The sequence below is a fragment of the Rhinoraja longicauda genome, chromosome 41, assembly GCF_053455715.1.
Source record: "Rhinoraja longicauda isolate Sanriku21f chromosome 41, sRhiLon1.1, whole genome shotgun sequence".
In the NCBI taxonomy this organism is placed as follows: domain Eukaryota; kingdom Metazoa; phylum Chordata; class Chondrichthyes; order Rajiformes; family Arhynchobatidae; genus Rhinoraja; species Rhinoraja longicauda.
In genome coordinates, this window is record NC_135993.1 from 8,357,959 (window position 1) to 8,377,203 (window position 19,245).

A 19,245-nucleotide genomic window follows, 5' to 3' on the forward strand; every position below is an offset into this window, starting at 1 on the left:
AGCACTTCCATCTCATTCAGTTCACAATAACATACTTTCACTAACTATTAGAACTTTTAGAACAGTATTTGGTTTCCTTCCATCACAGTGAGGAATGTGGAATCCGCTGTGGTGGATGTTTATGTTACATTTTATTTTATGTGGCTGTGTGTCTTGTTCCTTTTTTACTTAGTATGGCTGTATGGTAACTCAAATTTCACTGTACCTTATTAATTGGCGTACGTGACAACAAATTGATCTTGATCTTGAAATCTTAATCTTGAAATCTTGGTTGCATGTCACAAATCTGTTGGAAGGGCATTGGTTTAGTCTTGCCTGGCACCAACTCCGTATCCATAATCAGTACTCTCTAAAATTGCTCCACTCCGTCCTGTTATTGTCTAAGCTCAATGTTTGTTGACATTTCCCAATATATTGTTATGCCGCCTGCCCTTAAAAATCACAGTTTAAGGATAAGGGGGAATTCTCTGCCACAGAAGGTAGTTGAGGCCAGTTCATTGGCTATATTTAAGAGGCTAAAGGGATCAGGGGGTATGGAGAGAAGGCAGGTACGGGATACTGAGTTGGATGATCAGCCATGATCATATTGAATGGCGGTGCATGCTCGAAGGGCCGAATGGCCTACTCCTGCACCTATTTTCTATGTTTCTATGTTTTTTATCAGCACCCTTCCAACCTCAGCACCAAAGCTTTTCCCAGCCAGTAAAGTGCTTTTAAAATGTCATTTCCTTAATGTGGGAAACAGCAGCCAGTCTGTGCACATCAAAGATGGACACAAGATGCTGGAGTAACTCAGCGGGCCAGGCAGCATCCCTGGAGAACAGTGATAGGTGACATTCCGGGTTGGCTGAAACACCCCTACTCGAATTGTCACCTATCCCTTTTCTCTGGAGATGCTTGCTGATCTGCTAAGTTGCTTCAGCACTTTAGTTTAGTTTAGAGATACAGCGCAGAAACAGGCCCTTTCGGCCCACGGGGTCCGTGCCGCCCAGCGATCCCCGCACACTAACACGGTCCTACACCCACTAGGGACAATTTTTACATTTGCCAAGCCAATTAACCTACAAACCTGTACGTCTTTGGAGTGTGGGAGGAAACCGAAGATCTCGGAGAAAACCCATGCAAGTCACGGAGAGAACGTACAAAAACTGTACAGACAACACCCGTAGTCGAGATCGAACCCGGGTCTCCGGCGCTGCATTCACTGTAAGGTAGCAACTCTACCGTTGCGCCACCGTGGACCACTTTGTGTTTATCTTTGGCATAAACCAACCTCTGCAGTTCTTTGTTTCTACGTTTTGTGCACAGCAAGGTTTAGTAAAATGTGCTGGGTGCCAAAGACTACCTTGCCATGTTTTGCAAATGACTACCGTGCCATGTTTTGCCAAACACTACCTTGCCTGTTGGAAATATTGACCTGAATACCGATCAAAACTCACCGGGAGTTCTCTGAAGAAATGCCGTGCAATCTCTCTCCCTGAGTCATTGGCAAAACATGGCACGGTAGTCATTGGCAAAACATGGCACGGTAGTCATTGGCAAAACACGGCACGGTAGTCATTGGCAAAACATGGCACGGTAGTCATTGGCAAAACATGGCACGGTAGTCATTGGCAAAACATGGCACGGTAGTCATTGGCAAAACATGGCACGGTAGTCATTGGCACCCAGCACAGTTTACTAAACCCTGCTGTGCACTATATGTAGAAACACAGAACTGCAGGTGTTGGTTTATGCCAAAGAGAGTCACAAAGTGCTGGAGCAACTTATTAGATCAGGAAGCATCTCCGTGGAATAGGGCATCGCCGCCTACTTGCTTGTGACTCGAGTTTGGCTGCAGGTTGAGATTGAAATGAAGTCAACTAACCAGAGGTGGGCATCAGCAGCTTGTGGGAATGGATGAAGGTACGATGGCACAGCGGTAGAGTTGCTGCCTTACAGCGAATGCAGCGCCGGAGACCCGGGTTCCATCCCGACTACGGGTGCCGTCTGTACGGAGTTTGCACGTTCTCCCCGTGACCTGCGTGGGTTTTCTCCGAGATCTTCGGTTTCCTCCCACTCTCCAATGACGTGCAGGTTTGTAGGTTAATTGGCTTGGTAAATGTAAAAAATGTCCCTCGTGGGTATAGGATAGTGTTAGTGTGCGGGGATCGCTGGTCAGCGCGGACCCGGTGGGCCGAAGGGCCTGTTTCCGCTCTGTATCTCTTGTTCTATCACTGGTGAATATCTTACTGTTTGCTGGAAGGTAGTCTGTTGAAGGTATGTTGCCTGTGCCACACTTGTATACGGCACCTTGCTGTGTTTGTTGAACACTGACCCCTGGGGTTTCTCTGTCTCGCTAGACTCTGCGCAGTGTGAGGAGGACGTGTTGCTGAGGATCCCGTGGCCGGGGTTGGGGCAGGAGCCTCCCCTGCATCCGCAGCTGAATCCCTGGATTTCCCTGGGAACGTTTCGGAACCAACATGAACGAGGTGTCGGTTGTGAAGGAGGGCTGGCTTCATAAACGAGGTGAGTGCAGCGTCGGACTTGAACGTAAACTCCAATTGCTTCATCTTCCTGCAGACTGTGTGGCTTGCATTGCTGAGGAGTTCCAAGGGCGGCAGAGAGTGCCATTACTGTTGCCCAAACGCCTGCACCATTCTGATGTGAAAATATTCAATTTTTCAATGAGTTGGGCCATTCAGCCGATGGAGTCAATGCCAGCTCACAGACCAATCCCACCAGCTTAGTCTCCTAGCTTATTTCTCAGCAACCTATTCCACAGTGCATGTCCGCTCCTAGTCCTGCAATCCCCGCATACCAGAAGCAATATACGCGCCCAGTGACCCTTCCAACCAGCCTGTTGTGGGAGAGAACCAGAACACCTTGAGGAAATTCTTGTTTACAGACAGTGAACGCCAACTCTGACCAGACAGTGGTGCAGCTGGGGATCTTATCAAAACGTATAAGATTATTAAGGGGTTGGACACGTTAGAGGCAGGAAACATGTTCCCAATGTTGGGGGAAGTCCAGAACCAGGGGCCACAGTTTAAGAATAAGGGGTAGGCCATTTAGAACGGAGATGAGGAAAAACTTTTTCAGTCAGAGAGTTGTGAATCTGTGGAACTCTCTGCCTCAGAAGGCAGTGGAGGCCGATTCTCTGAATGCATTCAAGAGAGAGCTGGATAGAGCTTTTAAAGGATAGCGGAGTCAGGGGGTATGGGGAGAAGGCAGGAACGGGGTACTGATTGAGAATGATCAGCCTTGATCACATTGAATGGCGGTGCTGGCTCGAAGGGCCGAATGGCCTTCTCCTGCACCTATTGTCTTTTGCCTCAGCGTTCAAGACCCCACGTATAATTCTGACCTCGGGTGCTGTCTGTGTGGAGGTCTGATGTTTTCCCTGAGATAGCATGGGTTTCCTCAGGTGCTACGGTCTCGTCCCAGAACCCAAAAACGTGCAGGTTTGTAGGTTTAAAAAATCCTACAGTTGCTGGTCAGGCAGCATCTCGGGAGAGAAGGAATGGGTGACATTTTGGGTCTGGAGAAGGGTCTCGACCTGAAACGTCACCCACTCCATCTCTCCTGAGATGCTGCCTGACCCGCTGAGTTATTCCAGCATTTTGTGTCTGCCTTCAGGTTTGTAGGTTAATTGGTCTCTGCAATTCAAGAGAGAGCTAGATAGAGCTCTTAAGGATAGCGGAGTCAGGGGGTATGGGGAGAAGGCAGGAACGGGGTACTGATTGAGAATGATCAGCCATGATCACATTGAATGGCGGTGCGTACAGGCTCGAAGGGCCGAATGGCCTCCTCCTGCACCTATTGTCTATTGTAAACTGGCCTTCATATGTGGGGTGGTTTACAGGATGAGAATATGGTGTGGCCTCGATGGACAATAGGGCCTGTTTCCATGCTGTATCTTTCAATCAATTAAAAACAAAACTCCACGCAGTACCAGTGGTCACCATTGAGCTTGTACCCTTGTGTTCTAATAAGAATCAGTGTGAAGAAAGGTCTCGACCCGAAACGTCACCCACTCCTTCTCTTCCGAGATGCTGCCTGACCCGCTGAGTTACTCCAGCATTTTGTCTCCCTTCTAATAAAAATGTTGGCCGTGCCCCCGCATTCACCGCCCCTCTCAGTCAGCACTGTAGTCACATCTTTACCATGCTGACTGGAGCAGGTGAGGGAGCTTTCCACTATATCCTTGTGCCACTAAATGCTGACATTGCGTTCCTTGAGTAGAATTTGTAAATTAGTTCCTACCCTGTGCCAAAAGGTGGATGCATCTCGTTATTGTGATTTTTTAATCGGCTGATGGCGAAATTTGATCGGGGATTCCAGTCTGAGTGGTCACAGTGCCCAGTAAAGTGTAGGATGGAACTGCAGGTGCTGGTTTAAATCAAAGGTAGACCCAAAAAGCTGGAGTAACTCAGCGGGACTGGCTGCATCTCTGGAGAGAAGGAGTGGACGGCGTTTCAGCTCGAGACTGAAGAAGAGTCTCAACCCAAAACGTCACCTATTCCTCCTCTCCAGAGATGCTGCCAGTCCCACTGAGTTACTCCAGCTTTTTGGGCCATGTAGTGTGTTGTGTGGCAGGGAAAGCTTCACCTGGTCAGTGGTGCCAGTTGTCACAGGCTGGAACTCTGAATGTGTAGAAAGCGAATGGTATGTTAGCATTCATAGCAAGAGGATTTGAGTTTAGGAGCAGGGAGGTTCTGCTGCAGTTGTACAGGGCCTTGGTGAGACCGCACCTGGAGTATTATGTGCAGTTTTGGTCTCCTAACCTGAGGAAAGACGTTCTTGCCTTAGAGGGAGTACAGAGAAGGTTCACCAGATTGATCCCTTGGATGGCAGGACTTTCATATGAAGAAAGACTGGATAGACTGGGCTTGTACTCGCTGAAATTTAGAAGACTGAGGGGGGATCTTATAGAAACATATAAAATTCTTAAGGGGTTGGAGAGGCTAGATGCGGGAAGATTGTTCCCGATGTTGGGGGAGTCCAGAACCAGGGGTCACAGCTTAAGGATAAGGGGGAAGTCTTTTGGGACCGAGATGAGAAAACATTTCTTCACACAGAGAGTGGTGAGTCTGTGGCATTCTCTGCCACAGAAGGTAGTTGAGGGCAGTTCATTGGCTATATTTAAGAGGGAGTTAGATGTGGCCCTTTTTGCTAAAGGGATCATGGGGTATGGAGAGAAGGCAGGTACAGGCTACTGAGCTGGATGATCAGCCATGATCATATTGAATGGCGGTGCAGGCTCGAAGGGCCGAATGGCCTACTCCTGCACCTATTTTCTATGTATCTATGTTCTGCATGTTGGAAAAGTGATTCCTTCTATCCATGCCCCTACCTTAAGTTGAACAGCTCTATTTGCATTCAAATAGAATTGTGTGGTGCAGCGGTAGAGTTGCTGCCTCACAGCGCCGGATATCCGGGCCCGATCCCGACTACGGGCGCCGGGAGTTGAGGGGGGAGGTAAAGGGAGTGGGTATAGGATAGTGTTAATGTGCGGGAATTGCTGGTTGGCGTGGACCCTGTAGGCCGAAAGGGCCTGTTTCCGCGCTGTATCTCTAAACTAAACTAAATACTGGAGGATGAGAGGAGATGAAGCTGCCCCCGAAATAGACCCTCCTTGATGTCACCTTAGCATTTTTCAACCTATTTGTTTTTATATTTCTTCAAGATGGATGCCCAGAATACATCGCTATAATTTTAACAGCCTAGCCCATTGATTTATGTTTATTATCCACTAAAGTACTGTGCTTTTTAAAAGGCTATCTATCAATTCCATTAGGACCGATTCACCTTTGTGCTGTTGTAGTCGAGCATTCCTACTATTTAGAGATGCAGTGTGGAAACGGGCCCTTCAGCACACCGAGTCCACACCCACCCTCAGTCGCCCCTATACCTGTGAGAAGGAATGGGTGACATTTCGGGTCGAGACCCTTCAGACGAGAGTCGGGGAAGGGAAACGACCCGAAACGTCACTCATTCCTCTCCGGAGATGCAGCCCGTCCCGCTGAATAGAACCAGCATTTTGTGAGTGTCAATGGTTTAAAGCATCATCTGCAGTTCTTTCCCACCCACATTCCAGTCAATAGTCGTTTATTTGTCACATACGCATAAATGTGTAGTGAAATGAAAAATTACCCGCAGTTCAACAATAAAACCAATAAGAATAATCAATAAAAATGCAATAACGCATACAATCATAAACTAACACCAAACAAAAAAAACATCCATCACAGTGAGTCTCCTCCAGTCACCTCCTCACTGTGATGGAAGGCCAGAATGTCTATTTCTTCCCTGCCGTCTTCTCCCGCGGTCAGGCTGTTGGAGTTGTCGCGTTGGGGCAGTCGGGGCTCCCGACATTGAAGCCCCCGCCGGGCGGAGAAAACCCCGCCGCCTATTTCGGGCCGCGCCGGACGGTGAAAGGTCGGGCCGACCCAAGCCCCGCGATCCGGGGCGGCCGAAGACGCAGCCGCTGCCGGAGCTCCTGATGTCGGCCCCCACCCAGAGGCCTGCGGGCTTCCGACGTCCGGGCGGCCCGCGCCGGAGCCTCCGGAGACGAGTCGCAGCCGCTCCCGGAGCATCCCTGCGAGGACAGCGCTGGCTCCTCCTCCAAGCTAGTTCTGTTATCCCACTTTTGCATCGTACACACTTGGGGCAATTCAGAAAGGCCAATTAACTTACAAACCTGCACACCTTTGGGGAAACCGGGGCTGACAGAACCCACGGGGAGAACGTACAAACTCCGCACAGAGAGCACCCGTGGTCAGGATTGAACCTAGATCTCTGGCACTGTGGCAGCTACTGTGCTGTCCTAAATCTTTAAGGACTTTTGGGCATCCCTGTTTGCAGTCTCTTACCACTGGCAGCCATGCTATCAACCTCCATGGCCACAAGCTCGGATATATTCCACTTGTACCCCTCTCTCCTTCTCACTGATAAAACAGTACTTGTAACCCACCTCTTTGGCCACCCTGTCCTAACATGTTGCACATTATAAAATGATTGTGTCTATCTTCTCTTTATACAACACCTACAAAGTGCTGAAGTAACTCAGCGGGTCAGGCAGCGTCTCTGGGGGAAAATGATGGGTGACATTTTGGATCAGAACCCTGAAAGTCACTTTCGTTCAGAAGAAGGGTTCCGACCTGAAACGTCACCCATCCTTTTTCCCCTGAGATGCTGCCTGTCCCGCTGAGTTACTCCAGCAATGTGTCCGCCTTCAGTATAAACCAGCATCTGCAGTTCCTTCCTACCCATTGTATAAAGAAAGGTTTGTTCTATAAGTGCCATTCCAGTCAGTGTAGGGAAAAAAACTCCAGATGCTGGTTAAAATCGAAGGCAGACACAAGATGCTGGAGTAACTCAGCGGGTCAGGCAGCATCTCCAGAGATGCTGCCTGACCCGCTGATTTACTCCAGCATTTTATCACTGCGGCACGGTGGCGCAGCAGTAGAGTTGCCGCCTTACAGCGAATGCAGTGCTGGGGACTCGGGTTCGATCCTGACTACGGGCGCTGTCTGTACGGAGTTTGTACGTTCTCCCCGTGACCTGCGTGGGTTTTCTCCGAGATCTTCGGTTTCCTCCCACACTCCAAAGACGTACAGGTATGTAGGTTAATTGGCTAGGTAAATGTAAAAAAAACAATTGTCCCGAGTGTGTGTAGGATAGTGTTAATGTGCGGGGATCGCAGGGGATCGCAGGGCGGCGCGTACTCGGTGGGCCGCTGTATCTTTAAAAAAAAAATGTCTGCCTTCCATTCCGTATAGTGTTATCATTAGTTGGCTCATTAAGTGCCCTGATGACAAGGGACTTCAATGGAGCCCATCTTTATTTAAAACAAAATGTGGTCGTTACTGTTAAGGAGGTTGCGAATTGAAATCCCAAATGAAGGTCTCGGTCTCTGTCCCGGGACAATGGCGGAGTTGTTCAGAGCATTTATCTAAATTACATTCTCTCATGAATTATTAACTCTTTTTTTTAATTATGGGCAAGCATGTGCTTGTCTGAGCTCAGTGCTGGTTTGGAACCACCAAAGTGTCATGAAGTGGTTAAGGTAATGCTACCACTGGGGGTGCGTTTGCATGAAGTGGGGCACACCTTTCTCGTGAGGAATGGACTCCGTTCTGACCTAACTCGCTGTGCTGTTTGCAGGTGAATACATCAAAACATGGAGACCCAGGTATTTCCTGTTGAAATCAGACGGTTCTTTTATCGGCTACAAAGAGAAGCCCGAGAGCCCAGATCACAGTTTGCCGCCTCTGAACAACTTCTCCGTAGCAGGTGAGTGAGTCCGCAATGATTTTGCTCGTTCCGTGGTGTCTGCGTATAACTTGCAGAAGGTCGACACAAAATGCTGGAGTAACTCAGCGGGCCAGGCAGCATCTCGGGAGAGAAGGAATGGGTGACGTTTCGGGTCTAGACCTTGCTTTCCCTCTCTCTTCATCCCTTCCTCCTTCCCAGTTCTCCGACGAGTCTGTCCTTGTTTACATTTTCTATTTGCTTAGTTGTAAGCTTCTATCGAACTATGATCTATTCTACATTTTTTGTACGGTCTTAATTGTTAACTCTTTGTTTGTGTTGTCATTTGTGAGCGGAGCACCAAGGGACATTCCTTGGCTATACTTGGCTAATAAACTTATCATATCATATCATCATATATATACAGCCGGAAACAGGCCTTTTCGGCCCTCCAAGTCCGTGCCGCCCAGTGATCCCCGTACATTAACACTATCCTACACCCACTAGGGACAATTTTTACATTTACCCAGCCAATTAACCTACATACCTGTACGTCTTTGGAGTGTGGGAGGAAACCGAAGATCTCGGAGAAAACCCACGCAGGTCACGGGGAGAACGTACAAACTCCTTACAGTGCAGTACCCGTAGTCAGGATCGAACCTGAGTCTCCGGCGCTGCATTCGCTGTAAAGCAGCAACTCTACCGCTGCGCTACCGTGCCGTGCAGATCATTAATTTCCTTGATCTGCATCCCCTTTGTCTCGTTTTCACACCTTACACTTCCTTATCTCTATATTTCCCTCTCCCTGACTCAGTCTGAAGAAGGGTCTCGACCCGAAACGTCACCCATTCATTCTTTCTCTCCTGAGATGCTGCCTGACCTGCTGAGTTACTCCAGCATTTTGTGTCCACCTTCGATTTAAACCAGCATCTGCAGTTTTTCTTCCCGATAACTTGCAGAGGTTCCCTTCGAAATTGGGCACCGTCCCTGATTCAAGTCTAAACGCCCAAAACGTGGGTTTCCAATGTAAGTATACCATAGTACAGCCTAGCTCTCAATTACCTTCAGACAAAAGGCATAGGCCTTTGTAGTTCAAGAATGAACTGCTGAAGAGGATTCCTGTCACCCTTGTGGATTTAGACACAATGCTGGAGTAACGCAGTGGGACAGGCATCATCTCTGGAGTAGACAATAGACAATAGGTGCAGGAGGAGGCCATTCGGCCCTTCGAGCCAGCACCGCCATTCAATGTGATCATGGCTGATCATTCTCAATCAGAACCCCGTTCCTGCCTTCTCCCCATACTCCCTGACTCCGCTATCCTTAAGAGCTCTATCTAGCTCTCTCTTGAATGCATTCAGAGAATTGGCCTCCACTGCCTTCTGAGGCAGAGAATTCCACAGATTGGAGTGAAGGAATGGGTGGCGTTTCGGGTCTAGTCCCTTCTTAAACGTCGCCCATTCTTTCTCTCCCGAGATGCTGCCTGTCCCGCTGAGTTACTCCAGCATTTTGTCTGTATCCAGTGTGAAGCAGCATCTGCAGTTCCTTCCTGCACACCAGTCTGACCCCTCTCCTGTACTGTTCCAACAAAGCTCCAGCAACAGCACATCGGTCTGGCACGTTGCAGCTCTCCGGACTGGCACATGGACATGATCAGATTCTGTCATTTAAACTTAATTTTCCTTCACTGTGAACGCAGTCTGTAGCTTGCTACATTGTCCCAACAACTTGAGTTCTGAACCTCTATTCTAGTATGTAGGAAAGAACTGCAGATGCCGGTTTAAATCGAAGGTAGACACAACGCTGGAGTATCTCAGCGGGTCAGGCAGCCTCTCGGGAGAGAAGGAATGGGTGACGTTTCGGGTCGAGACCCTTCTTCAGATTCGGACTTCAGTCTGTAGAAGGGTCTCGACCCGAAACGTTACCCATTCCTTGTCTCCAGAGATGCTGCCTGTCCCGCTGAGTTACTCCAGCATTTTGTGTCTACCACTGTTCTAGTATTTGTTTTTCCTTGTTTCTCTACACCATTTCCAAACACGTCCGTCATGAATAACAACAGACAAGAGACAATAGGTGCAGGAGGCCATTCGGCCCTTCGACCCAGCACCGCCATTCAATGTGATCATGGCTGATCATTCTCAATCAGTACCCCTTTCCTGCCTTCTCCCCATACCCTCTGACTCCGCTATCCTTAACACCTCTATCCAGCTCTCTCTTGAATGCATTCAGAGAATTGGCCTCCACTGCCTTCTGAGGCAGAGAATTCCACAGATTCACAACTCTCTGACTGAAAAAGTTTTTCCTCATCTCAGTTCTAAATGGCCTACCCCTTATTCGTAAACTGTGGCCCCTGGTTCTGGACTCCCCCAACATTGGGAACATGTTTCCTGCCTCTAACGTGTCCAACCCCTTAATAATCTTATACGTTTCGATAAGATCTCCTCTCATCCTTCTAAATTCCAGTGTATACAAGCCTAGTCGCTCTAGTCTTTCAACATATGATAGTCCCGCCTTTCCAGGAATTAACCTAGTAAACCTACGCTGCACGCCCTCAATAGCAAGAGTATTCTTCCTCAAATTTGGAGACCAAAACTGCACGAGCATTCACCACCCTCCTAGAAGGCACTAAAAGTCTTGGTGTCCTCTAGAATCTCCTGATCTCCACGCTATCTTGATGCTCTCCCACTCCTCCCTCTGTTACTTAATGTGTGTGTTCAATGTCAACTCACCTTTGCAAAACAAAGCGCAGGAACAACTCAACCTGTCAGGCATCATCTCTGGATAGGCAACATAGAACAGTACGGCTCAAGAACAGGTCCTTCGGCTCGTGATTGTGCTGAGCATGATGCCCAGACCATCCTTAACCTGCCTGCACATTTTTAGATTTTTAGATTTAGAGATACAGCGCAGAAACAGGCCCTTCGGCCCACCGGGTCCGCGCCGCCCAGCGATCCCCGCACACTAACACTATCGTACACCCACTACGGACTATTTTTACATTTACCAAGCCAATTAACCTACGTACCTGTACGTCTTTGGAGTGTGGGAGGAAACCGAAGATCTCGGAGAAAACCCACGCAGGTCACGGGGAGAACGTATAGACGGTGCCCGTAGTCAGGATCGAACCCGAGTCTCCGGCGCTGCATTCGCTGTAAGACAGCAACTCTACCGCTGCGCCACCGTGCCAATATAATCCATATTGCTCCATACCTTGCCTATCTGTGCTTACCCAAAAGTCTCCAATGCCACTATTGTATCGGCCACCAACGCCCCTCTCGGTAGTGCTTACCAGGCCCTTGCGACTAAGAACGAAAGCTGCCCTGTGCATCTTTTTCAAATGTTACCCGTCTCATCTCAAAGCTATGCCCTCCCGTATTTGATATTTCCAACCTGGGTAATGGGTTCCCTCTATGCCAGAACATTTTGGATCGGAATCGTTCTTCAACCCCGAAACGTCGCATATGGACATCTCCCAGAGATGTTGCCTCCTTGCCTGCTGTTTTAGCTCGAGATTCCAGCGTCTGCTGCCCATTGTGTCTCCAACCTCGTCTTTGCAGTTCTGATGGAAAGTCGCTATTAAATGTTGACTGTGGAAACAATGAAGTGCCGATGCTGGCTAATACATAGAAACATAGAAAATAGGTGCAGGAGTAGGACATTCGGCCCTTCGAGCCTGTACGCACCGCCATTCAATATGATCATGGCTGATCATCCAACTCAGTATCCTGTACCTGCCTTCTCTCCATACCCCCTGATCCCTTTAGCCACAAGGGCCACATCTAACTCCCTCTTAAATATAGCCAATGAACTGGCCTCAACTACCTTCTGTGGCAGAGAATTCCACAGATTCACCACTCTCTGTGTGAAAAAAACGTTCTCATCCCGGTCCTAAAAGACATCCTTAAACTGTGACCCCTTGTTCTGGACTTCCCCAACATCGGGAACAATCTTCCTGCATCTAGCCTGTCCAACCCCTTAAGAATTTTGTAGGTTTCTACACGATCCCCCCTCAATCTTCTAAATTCCAGCGAGGACAAGCCGAGTCTATCCAGTCTTTCTTCATATGAAAGTCCTGCCATCCCAGGAATCAATCTGGTGAACCTTCTCTGTACTCCCTCTATGGCAAGAATGTCTTTCCTCAGATTAGGAGACCAAAACTGTACGCAATACTCCAGGTGTGGTCTCACCAACGCACAAGGAAACGGTGCTGGAGTAACACAATGAGTCAGGCAGCATCTCTTGAGAACATGGATAGGTGATGTTTGGGGTCGAGACCCTCCCTCAGACTGAGGAGTGGACGTTAACTTTCTCTCTGCCTGACCTGCTGATTATCGTCAGGTTTTTGTGCTTTATGATTTTCAGGAGTGTTTTTCTAGGTGGACATTCTGGAGACAGTCATGGTCATATTAAAGGGAAATGGGATAGGTAAAGGTAGAAGGATCAAATGGTGGGATTCAGGGACTGGAGAATGAAAGGTGTGGATCACTTGGGCTGATCTAGACAAAATGCTGGAGTAACTCAGCGGGTCAGGCAGCATCTCTGGATAGAAGGAATGGTGGACGTTTCGGGTCGAGACCCTTCAGTCTGAGAGTAACGGGAGAGGGAGGCACAGAGATAAGGAAGTGTAAGGTGTGAAAGCTAGACATCAAAGGGGATACGGATTAAGGACAATGATCATAGTTAGTTAGGAGAAGGTGACAACGAAGCATATAGAGAACGTTTAACGTCTCTAATCCATTCCTTGAATCCAGAGATGCTGCCTGTTCAGAGTTACTCCAGCATTTTGTGTCTGTCTTCGGTGCAAAGCAGCATCTGCAGTTCCTTCCTACACACTTCGGCTGAATTGCCTGATTGTGCTGTGACGCTGGCGGAATGCCGCAGGTCCGTGACTGCTTTGTTTCCCTGCTCTGACCAGAATGCCAACTAATGAAGACGGAGAGGCCACGCCCCAACACGTTTATCATCCGGTGCTTGCAGTGGACGACGGTGATCGAGAGGACCTTTCACGTTGACACGCCGGATGAGAGGTGAGGGTGGGGCGAAGGGGCGAGACCAAGGCAAGGCCCCGCTTCAACGTTACGGATCTCCACGCGAATCACGTACCCCTCGAGGTGGAGACTTGGTCACCTGTGAAGTGGGCGGTGTGTGGCCTGGCCTTCAGTTTACGGGATATTAGTGGTGTGTAAACGGACCCTGCGGTGGAGCTGCAAGGGATAAGAGGTAGCATGGATGGGTGATGAGAAGGAGACATGTCCTTTTCCGTAGCACCGGCACGTAGTTGACTTCATTTAACATCCCCCTCTGAACTTGTCCTGCCATTTAGAGTGGTCAATAGACACCCTATTGTAAATTGTCTCGAGTGTGTAGTATAGACAATAGACAATAGGTGCAGGAGGAGGCCATTCGGCCCTTCGAGCCAGCACCGCCATTTAATGTGATCATGGCTGATCATTCTCAATCAGTACCCCGTTCCTGCCTTCTCCCCATACCCCCTGACTCCGCTATCCTTAAGAGCTCTATCTAGCTCTCTCTTGAATGCATTCAGAGAATTGGCCTCCGCTGCCTTCTGAGGCAGAGAATTCCACAGATTCACAACTCTCTGACTGAAAAAGTTTTTCCTCATCTCCGTTCTAAATGGCCTACCCCTTATTCTTAAACTGTGGCCCCTTGTTCTGGACTCCCCCAACATTGGGAACATGTTTCCTGCCTCTAACGTGTCCAACCCCTTAATAATCTTATACGTTTCGATAAGATCTCCTCTCATCCTTCTAAATTCCAGTGTATACAAGCCTAAGGTCATGGCACTTCTTCATCCATCCACATCGCTGTCTTAACTACAAACACGTTGAGGTCCATGTGCTCCTCAGCTTCCAATGGGTTTCCGTTCCGAGAAGCCCATCGGAAGCCGAAAGTATCGCAAGTGGAAATGCATTGAATGCGCGCGATCGCGTGGCCGGAAGCGAGCGGAGGAGGCTCGCTGCTGTCTGCAACGTCGAACTATCGCAAGTCGAACCATCGTAAGCCGTGGGGCACCTGTATTTAATTTGCAATGTTTACCTGGTTTTATTAAGGATCCAGTTGAATAATCTGTACCACAGAGCGATCCCTTTTAGTTGTAGAGTGGCAGCACATTTTTAAAGCAGAATGTTGGTCCTCCACCAGTTTCAGTTGGAAAACCTAAATTCAGTTGGTGGTTTGTACTCCATTTAAAAAAAAAGAACCGTGTGCCTGCCAGCTGCTGCTGTGCATTTGGTAAGGGCAGAGATTAGTGGTGCGGCTGGTAGAGCTGTCTCACAGCCCCACAGACGCAGGTTTCGATCCTGACATCGGGTGCTGTCTGTGTGGAGTTTGCACGTTCTTCCTGTGACCGTGTGGGTCTTCCGGTTTCCTCCCATATTCCAAGACTCGCAGGTTTGTAGGCTAACCGGCCTTTAGTTTTAGCTTAGCTTTGTTTAGAGATACAGCGTGGAAACAGGCCCTTCAGCCCACTGGGTCCGCGCCGACCAGCGATCCCCGCACATTAGGGACAATTTTTACACTTGCCAAGCCAATTGTCTTTGCAACCCTGTATGTTTTTGGAGTGTGGGAGGAAACGGAAGATCTCGGAGAAAACCCACGCAGGTCAAGGGGAGAACGTACAAACTCCGTACAGACGGCGCCCGTAGTCGGGATTGAACCCGGGTCTCCGGCGCTGCGTTCGCTGTAAGGCAGCAACTCTACTGCTGCGCCACCGTGCCGGTCCCCTGTAAAAATCCCTTCGTGTGAAGGGAGTGGATATGAAAGAGGGATACCATAGAACTAGAGTGAAAGGGTGATCAATGGCTAGTGCCAACTCGGTGGGCCGCAGGGCCTGTTTCCATGTGCTACCTTTCAATCAATGAATGACTCTTTGTTCCCTTTGTCTCCAGAGAGGAGTGGACACGAGCCATTCAGACGGTTGCCAACAGCTTAAAGGACCTGCAGCCAGGAGATGACCCGATGGATGGCAAATGTGGCTCCCCCAGTGACAGCTCGGGGATGGAGGACATGGAAGTGTCAATGTTGAAGTCGAGGAATAAAGTGGTTAGTGGATTCATCTGTGTGAGGCATACTTATGGTGGGAGGAAGCCATCTTGTTTTCTCTCAGCAGAGCCAAGGACAAAAGATGGGAGCCCAAGGCCCAACATGGTTCAGATCAGCATGTGTGTAGTTTTGTATTGCCAGCGGAAGGTGGTTTTGCATGCACCTGGGGTAAAGCCAATACTAATGGGAGAAGGTTCAGAGATGGATCAGCCCTGGTCACTTAGCAGGAATCGAACAAACCACCTTCAGATGCACAATACAGTAGACCCTCGCTCTATGGACCGGGGGGGTAATGGTGCCCGTTATTGCCGATTGTCCGCCCTTACAGAATCAAGGGGGGGGGGGGGGTAAAGTTTAACCCAAGGCCTGGAGGGAACAAACCCAGCATTGGAAGGGTTAAACGAGATGGAATTCACCGGCCGAGAGGGCCGCAGAGTCCCCGGCCCCGGGCACGGCGTGCTGGGGACGGTACTCGCTCCATCTTCACGCTGCCCGTTCTCTCCGCTGCCCTGACCGGAAGCTCCCGCCACTTAGTGCCAACTCGCTAGGTAACTGGCGGAAGGAGGGGGGGGGGGGCGGTGGGGGGAGAGGGCAAAGGCAGCCTCTGTCTGCTATAACCAAATTTCGAGGTCCAACTTTGCCAGGGTTTACTGTACATAACTGGTGGTGCGTAGCTCGGTGCACAGAAGGGTGTGATTCTATTTACTAAATGTAACCACACTTTTGACTTTTAGTTCAGCCCCACTTGTGTTCGATCCGGTCAAAATACTGTGGCCGTCTGACGTGTGACAACTCTGTCCTCTGATTGCAGACAATGAATGATTTTGACTATTTAAAGTTGCTGGGGAAGGGCACCTTTGGCAAAGTGATTCTGGTCAAAGAAAAGGCCACCGGACGTTATTATGCCATGAAGATTCTACGGAAGGAGGTCATTATCGCTAAAGTAAGTATTCACTTCCTTTCGAGATGCACTTAGTGACGAGAGCTTTTGAAGGGACCGATTCCATCACTATCTCCCCGCTGTTTCCATGGCACTGAAAACTTGTTCATAGCCTGGGGCTTTGTTTACACCTAATGTATTCTAGCCTCCTGCCCTTTCCTGTCTTTGCCAGTTCTGTTTAGATTTAGAGATACAGCGCAGAAACAGGCCCTTCGGCCCACCGGGTCCGTGCCGCCCAGCGATCCCCGCACACTAACATTATCCTACACCCACTAGGGACAATTTTTACATTTGCCCAGCCAATTAACCTACATACCTGCACGTCTTTGGAGTGTGGGAGGAAACCGAAGATCTCGGAGAAAACCCACGCAGGTCACGGGGAGAGCGTACAAACTCCATACAGACGGCACCCGTGGTCAGGATCGAACCCGAGTCTCCGGCGCTGCATTCGCTGTAAGGCAGCAACTCTACCGCTGCGCCACCGTGCCGCCCTGTTCAGTTTAATTTATTGTCACGTGTTCCGAGGAACGGTGAGAAGCGCTTGTTGTGTGCTGACCAGTCAGTAGAAAGACAGCACATGATTACAATCGAGCCATCCACAGTCCACAGATACATGATAAGGGAATAGCGTTTAGTGCAAGGTAAAGCCAGCAAAGTCCGATCAAGGATCGTCTGGGTAAGAAAATAACTGCAGATGCTGGTACAAATCGAAGGTATTTATTCACAAAATGCTGGGTCAACGGGTCAGGCAGCATCTCAGGAGAGAAGGAATCGACCCGAAACGTCACCCATTCCTTCTCTCCTGAGATGCTGCCTGACCCGCTGAGTTACTCCAGCATTTTGTGAAAGGATAGTCTGGGGGTCACCAAAGAGGCAGATAGTAGTTCAGCACTGCTGTCTGGTTGCGGAGGATGGTTCAGTTGCCTCATAACTGCTGGGAGGAAACTGTCCCTGAATCGGGTGGTGTGCATTTTTCACACTTCTGTACCTTTTGCCAGATTGGAGAGGGGGCCCCCCCACCCATTCCCAAACTCGTAACTCCACTTGGACCTTTCCGTATAGATGGTCTCGTCGTGAGTCATTGATTTCAGCTGCCTCTCCTCGTGCCCACTGGTCACCACGCCCTGCTTTCCCATCGGTTTAGGTGTATTGTTATCACCTATATCGCTGTGCAGTGGAGAGCTGTGTTTGCATGCGATCCAACCAAATCAGCCAACACTACACATAAATACAATCGAGTCAAACTCCAGAACAATAGGTAGGGCAGAGAGGAAGTTACAGAGTGCAGGATCTAGTTTTCTGCTTTGTAGCGAGTTATTGGAATGGCTACAGAACCAGGGGCCACAGTTTAAGAATAAGGGGTAGGCCATTTAGAACGGAGTTGAGGAAAAGCTTTTTCAGTCAGATTTGTAAATCTGTGGGAATTCTCTGCCTCAGAAGGCAGTGGAGGCCAATTCTCTGAATGCATTCAAGAGAGAGCTAGATAGAGCTCTTAGGGATAGCGGACTCGGGGGGTATGGGGAGAAGGCAGGAACGGGGTACTGATTGAGAATGATCAGCCACGATCACATTGAATGGTGGTGCTGGCTCGAAGGGCCGAATGGCCTCCTCCTGCACCTATTGTCTATTGTCTAAATGCACACTTAGCTGGTTCTTGATGGTTGATCTGCCTTCCCCTCTCGGATCTGAAAAGCTTTTTTATGTTTGTAATTGGCGACAAAAGCTCGAGGTGAAGGCATGTAGTCTGTGGAGACACTTGACAGTGGGCCAGTTGGCACGCTAGATCACAGGAGGCACTGAAAGACCAACCAGTTATTCCTCTCCCCAACCCCCCCCCCCCCCCCCCCCTAAACCATTTTGACTGACGTCCTTTTGAAAATCATTAGATGCACTGAGCCTGTCTTCCTCGGAATACCAGCATTTCTTTCAAATCATTCCAAAAAGATCTGCTTCCTTGCCTGTTGAACCCGTGTCCCAGGGGAGTCTCTTTAATTGGGAAAGTGCAAACTGTAACTATTAATACTTTCCGTTGCATTCATAGGATGAAGTCGCCCACACTGTTACAGAAAGCAGAGTTTTACAGAACACGAGGCATCCGTTTTTAACAGTAAGTGCGGTAACAAACACTAGATTCTTAGGGGGGAAAAAAACTGCAGGTGCTGGTTTAAATCGAATGTAGACACGACATGCTGGAGTAACTCAGCGGGTCAGGCAGCATCTTGGGAGAGAAGGAATGGGTGACGTTTCGGGTCCTTGTTTACATTTTCTATTTGCTTAGTTGTTAGCTTCTATCGAACAATGATCTATTCTACATTTTTTGTGCGGTCTTAACTGTTAACTGTATGTTTGAGTTGTCATTTGTGAGCAGAGCACCAAGGGACATTCCTTGTATATGTACATACTTGGCCAATAAACTTATTCATTTCCTTGATCTGCATCCCCTTTGTCTTGTTTTCACACCTTAGACTTCCTTATCTCTATATCGCCCTCTCCCTGACTCAGTCTGAAGAAGGGTCTCGACCCGAAACGTCACCCATTCCTTCTCTCCCAAGATGCTGCCTGACCTGCTGAGTTACTCCAGCATTCTGTGTGTACATACACTGGATTCTCTTGGATACCATCCTGTACTTTGTAGTTTCTGTTTACATAAAAACATGTTTGCCACAGGACTGCAGTATTTATAGTTAAAGCATCTCTTTGTGATGGGATATTTAAATTTTCCTTGTACTAGCAAATTAAGTCCAATATTTATTCAGTCTGTGTAAAAAAAAAAGTTCTTCACCACCCCCGGAGACCTGATACGATGAGTGATCTCCTGGAGCATTGCTCCCCTTCCCCAACTTGAGTTCAAACTTAGACAATTGATCGAAGGGAGAAGCCCATGTTTCAACCTCCCCCTGATGTCTGTCGCCACAGGAGACGAGGTGGAAATGGAGAGTAACGTGTGTGTGTGTGTTCGTTCATAAGTGATAGGAGCCGAGTTAGGCCTTTCGGCCCATCAAGTCTAC

The 19,245-nt window shown here is 48.9% G+C and overlaps 2 protein-coding genes across 3 annotated transcripts in view; both read left to right on the plus strand.

Annotated features, from left to right (window-relative positions):
- Positions 1 to 19,245, plus strand: part of LOC144611883 (B9 domain-containing protein 2-like) — a 250,328-nt gene that overhangs the window by 113,678 nt on the left and 117,405 nt on the right. The gene's annotated exons all lie outside the window — the stretch shown is intronic.
- LOC144611858 (RAC-beta serine/threonine-protein kinase-like) overlaps positions 1 to 19,245 on the plus strand; it is a 76,184-nt gene that overhangs the window by 38,454 nt on the left and 18,485 nt on the right. Inside the window, 6 exon segments of the mRNA XM_078431166.1 lie at positions 2,343 to 2,508; positions 8,149 to 8,277; positions 13,151 to 13,262; positions 15,144 to 15,297; positions 16,109 to 16,240; positions 18,279 to 18,344. Of these exon segments, the coding sequence (XP_078287292.1) occupies positions 2,463 to 2,508; positions 8,149 to 8,277; positions 13,151 to 13,262; positions 15,144 to 15,297; positions 16,109 to 16,240; positions 18,279 to 18,344 (639 nt within the window). The 5' untranslated portion in view covers positions 2,343 to 2,462.